At 45.1% G+C, this 5,236-nt stretch overlaps 1 protein-coding gene across 1 annotated transcript in view; it reads right to left on the bottom strand.

Moving 5' to 3' along the window:
* Positions 1–2,274, bottom strand: part of LOC132470988 (pleckstrin homology domain-containing family G member 4B-like) — a 29,123-nt gene extending 26,849 nt beyond the window's left edge. The window contains 1 exon segment of the mRNA XM_060069950.1: positions 1,910–2,274. Within this exon segment, the coding sequence (XP_059925933.1) occupies positions 1,910–1,912 (3 nt within the window). The 5' untranslated portion in view covers positions 1,913–2,274.
* Positions 2,275–5,236: the final 2,962 nt, after the last annotated feature.

Here is a 5,236-nt window from a genome sequence, read left to right on the forward strand (position 1 = left end):
CACACACACACACACACACACACACACACACACGCGATGCCTACCCTTCCTTAACTCATTCAAGACTTCACTCAAATTCCCTGTAATTACCCTTTCGATATAACCATATGCTAAATAACTAAATAGTACATAGATGTGACCAGTAAATTAACAACATAATTGCAAGGTGTTCTTTTCCCATAAATGTGTCCTTAGTTCCTTGGAGTTTAATTATAGTTCACTCTCTAAAATGACCTATCCCACATTATCCCACATTTTACAGTCATCTCTATTATGCTTTTTGCTTGTTGGCTGTGGAAGCTCGGTGTCTGTGATGTGGTCACAGACAGTAGTGGATAGACTGAAGCTTTTAAGCTCATTAGCATAATGTATACTATAATGACCCAGCGAAATAGCATGATGGAGTGGAAGCCAACAAGCTTCAAGAGGTTCCCCTTGTGCACACTTTTACAGAACCCTGAAAGTAGCAGCAGGGCTGTACTTGACGGACCGGTACTTGACCGTCTTCCTGTACATGTGCGAGAGGAAAATGCATGATGACTCTTTGCGTCGAGTGGGAACTTTCCCTTCCGCTGTTTGTCCTGAATGTGACTCGTGGCTGACATTGCTGTCCTTGTCGCTGCCCTAACAGTACCTGCCAGTCACCCCAGCCACTACGTAGTATGTACATTAGTAACAGTGTTTGTCCTAGATAGAAATACCAGGCCATGCGCAGTACAGTAATCTAATAGCTTTCACAGATAGGCTGCAATAACTTCAGGTCAGACGGAGGGAGAGGCCCCTGGGAAGCAGCAAGCGTCTGGAGAAACAAAGCGACGTGAGGGTCAATGTAGAGTGGTGGTTATGATGAAGAGCTGCCAAGAAAGAGCAGACTCCTTTTTTAAACAAGCTTCCTGCTCTCTCAGAAACCCTCACTCTTCGGACACGCTTGGACGTGTTTTCCAAATGTGTGCTAAACCTATCATTCATCAAACTCTCAATCGAGAAAGAGAGTCAAGCTTTGGAAACACATGTTATTGCAGGATAAATCATATCACTTCCTCGAATCCTCCGCTATATGTTTTATGACCACATTTGAACAAATTTTGCTATAGTGGCCAATAAAAGTTCAAACTGGCCACATCCTTCCAGATCAACCCTTCTCCTCTCATCGTAGTCTCCTTTGGTTCATCTACGCTTGTGAATTATAGTCGAACATCAACACAAGTTTAGCACAACAGTTTAAAAATGAAGAGCCTTTTTGACATAGAAACAGACTCTAAAGATAAACAACAATCTTTTTGGTCAATGACGGGCATGATCTGTATGCCTGGAGCACTCCATTAATGTACCGCCCAAGTATGCAAGCGATTTGCATTAATTAAGCCCCCCCATCAGAGGGCCTGGGGCATTGCCAGAGTAACAAAACAAAAGCCTGCACGCCTCTCGACACTCTCGCTCACTGTGGGCATTCTTGCAAATCTTGGGAGGTTGCATTCAATGTGAGAGACGTCCAACTCCCACCAGTTTTGGATAACAATACACAACAAGTTAATACTGGATATCAGCCATTGTAACCAGTCATGAATAAGTTATAACCTGTCTTGTAACTGCAGTGCAATTATGATGTGAATTAAACTCAAAACAAACTGGGAACTTGCACAAGAACAATTTACAACTCGAGATCCTCTTTTAGCAGTAAAATTTATCAGAAAGTTGTATTTTCTCAGCCATGATTACGACCAACAGACTTTTCAGACATGCATGAGCGAAGAGGTCACAGAGTGAGAGAGAAACAACCAAAACAAATGGGGTAGCTCTGGCTGTCACTAGGTCAGTGGAACAGAGCCATGTGCAACCAGAAAATCAATTCATGACCTGCAAATACCCAACACAACAGCAACAACCGAGGAAGTGAAGTCAATCTTACCATCTTGGCAGTGGTGTCTCTTCCTAACCAACAGAAAGTTTGATCATGTTTCAAGTCTTCTTCATTGTCTCCTGAGAATCTTCAGTGTAGAGAACGAGAGAGAGAGAGAGAGAGACTGAACTCCTTGTTCGAAACCTCAATCACTCATATTAGTTCAGGTACATCCACATGAGGGTCGCTTTGCTTTTCTGAGAAGAACGTAACGAAAAGATCCCATTCTTCACAGGACCTTTTCCCCCGAGCCGCAGACAGAGTTTGCGGGAGTTGCACAGAAACAGTTAACTTTCTCGGCTGCCTGTTGAATCTCAAGCTCCTCTTGTGCTTGCTTGCACCACACTGGGAGCTTAGAGCAAGTGGGGTAAGAGAGAGAGAAAGAGGGAGGGAGGGAAGGAGGGAGAGAGTGTTGGAGAGGGGGAGGAGAAAATCTTTCAGAGGAAATCCCCCTCCAGGCTTTTCAGTCTTCTATCTGACACACACACACACACACACACACACACACACACACACACACACACACACACACACACACACACACACACACACACACACACACACACACACACACACACACACACACACACACACACACACACACAAACACAAAAAGAACACACCACATACACACATTCAGGAGTTCGTACTCACCCAAGGCGGATCCACAGACACAATACAAAATGAGACCCCCACACACACAAATACAGACAGGTGGAAGCAAATGCATGAGAACATATGCTTTTGTCAAGTTCTTTGTTCAGAGTCTTTCTATCTGGGACACTCTGTTGTCCTTTGTTGTGTCTGTAAACGCATCTGTGTGAACACAGTGATCATGCCCGCAGTGTCAGCCACAGTATTCAAAGGCTTGGGACCTCATGTTAGGTTGAATAATGTAACCACACCATTTTGACTAATCCTAAATGTAGCCTATCATGTTGATTGCCAGTTTCACTCGATAAATAGTGGAATTATTTTGTTTACACCTAACTTTGATTTAGACATTTTGAAGAATTTGTACGTAAACGTTCCCAACTGAATTTCAAATATATTTTTAATGCTAAATCTTTCTAGGCAATGTATGCCCGAATTTGTACAGACATTATGTACACACTCAGTTTAACCCAGTATCAGAGAGCAACAGAAATCCAACCCCTCCAACATGGGCCCCTGTCTCTCTATTTTAATCATTGGGGTCTTTTGGGAGGTCGGGGGAGAGGGTGGGGTGTGTGTGTGTGGGGGGGGGGGGCGCTGTTTGTAAGTGAAAGTAAAGTCATTCTCCTCTCTCCCACCACTCATAGAAATCCAATGTCTGCTCAGGGCTCTCCTCTCTCTCTCTCTCTCTCTCTCTCTCTCTCTCTCTCTCTCTCTCTCTCTCTCTCTCTCTCTCTCTCTCTCTCTCTCTCTCTCTCTCTCTCTCTCTCTCTCTCTCTCTCTCTCTCTCTCTCTCTCTCTCTCTCTCTCTCTCTCTCTCTCTCTCTCTCTCTCTCTCTCTCAGCAGAACGTGTTTGACTCACATCAAAGGGGAGTAAGTCAGTAGAAGTAGGGGAAGCCAGGCTTGTAGACAGCCCAGAGAGAGCTGCTGCTGCTGCTATACCATACTTGGCTGCAGGAATGCAGGGTTACACCCTGTGAGTTACAGCTCATGTCCACAGGACTGAGAGGTCTGCTCAGAATGAAAGTCTGCAGCGAGAAGTTGGTGGCTTGCTGCAGATCTCCTAGCATTAGTCACGACAGCTTTGGCGGATCAATTCTGCGGAACCCAAAACAAGGGTGACGTCTGTGAGAACCTAGTGATTAGAAACGCAACCCTATTTGTCCATTTGCAAGTCCAGACCCCACCTGTATGTTTTTTTTTTATTCATGAACAGAAGGGATACGCCATGATTCCTGTTTGTCTTAAGCTGCTCACTCTCAAGGTAGACAGCAGTAAGGGGAGGCAGGCTCCAAAGTAATCCCTCTCACTCTTATTATGTTTGGGTTCCTCTTCTCACACAGAGTTCTGTTAAACATTCTTCAAATGTTTCTCCTGAGAGAAAATACCTTGCTAATTTGCCTTTTTGACCCTAACCAGGAAAAGATGTATATAGCATGAGGCCCCCTTCTCTTTCCTCTCTTGTTTTCATTCTTATTGTCTTTCTTTCTGCCTTTTCTCCCAAGACTAGATCCTGCTTGCTTGATCCTGGGGTTTTGACAGATATTTGTGTGTGTGTGTGTGTGTGTGTGTGTGTGTGTGTGTGTGTGTGTGTGTGTGTGTGTGTGTGTGTGTGTGTGTGTGTGTGTGTGTGTGTGTGTGTGTGTGTGTGTGTGTGTGTGTGTGTGTGTGTGTGTCGGGGGTTTTGGCAGGGGATTAAGGGGGAGATGAGTAACAGCAGGTACATCCTCTGAATGTTTTATTATTTGTCAAAGGCATCTTCGTACTTTCATATTTGGTCACATATGTTATCTTATCTGAGACTTAAAACTTCAGGGAACCTGGCCGAATTGCACAGAATAGAGAGAGACAACCACTCCTCCCCAGGGATTTGGCAGAAAACGGTCCCAGAAACTTCAATAGATGGGCCAGATGGGCCACGGTCAACTGGAGGCTGTTATGCCAGAAATGTGAATTTAGTCGCACAAGCGAAGGATATGAAATTGGCCAGTTCTACAGTAAGAGTGTTTAAAGTTTGCCTCATGCCAAGCAACTTTGACTCCCAAGTAGAATCAATATTTGTATTGGATTAATTATCATTAAGACAGTTGGTAACTACATCATAAGAGAGTAAATGTGAAAGAGCTACACTGTTCTGAAACCTTATTATGGATTACTTAGAGACGTCATCAGATGCCTTTTTGTTTTTAATTTCAGGATTTTCAAAATGTACATTTTGCCAGGGTCAAATTAAATCATGGTTTCACTGTGACATCGCATGGTGGGTCCACCAGAGAATCACGCAGATAACCCTCCACTTCCCCGGACCCCATACCTGCATTTCATTCTCTGCTCTTTAGCATTCTACAGCTTGACGTGGGTTTCGTGCGGGACAGCCATTCCATTATGGGATGGAATGTGTGTCTCCCCACGTCCAGGTTTCTGAGGGTTGGTCAAGGCTGTCTGATCCAGAAACACCACGGTTGAGGCAGCCTGATGGAGCCCGCTGAGGACTGACACCTCCCCCCCTCCCCACCACTCTGCTCCCCCCCTCCCCCCTGCTCCCCCCTTGTTCATGAAAAACAGATGTGTTGTCTAGTATCTCCGCCCCCGGAGCCTGAAGGTGGGGAGTGGGGGGGGGGGGGGGGTGTATGGAGAACCTCCACACACTGAGTCAGTGGAGAAGCTGCTTAGATAAGGTG

The sequence above is a fragment of the Gadus macrocephalus genome, chromosome 13 (genome assembly GCF_031168955.1).
Source record: "Gadus macrocephalus chromosome 13, ASM3116895v1".
Taxonomy (NCBI): domain Eukaryota; kingdom Metazoa; phylum Chordata; class Actinopteri; order Gadiformes; family Gadidae; genus Gadus; species Gadus macrocephalus.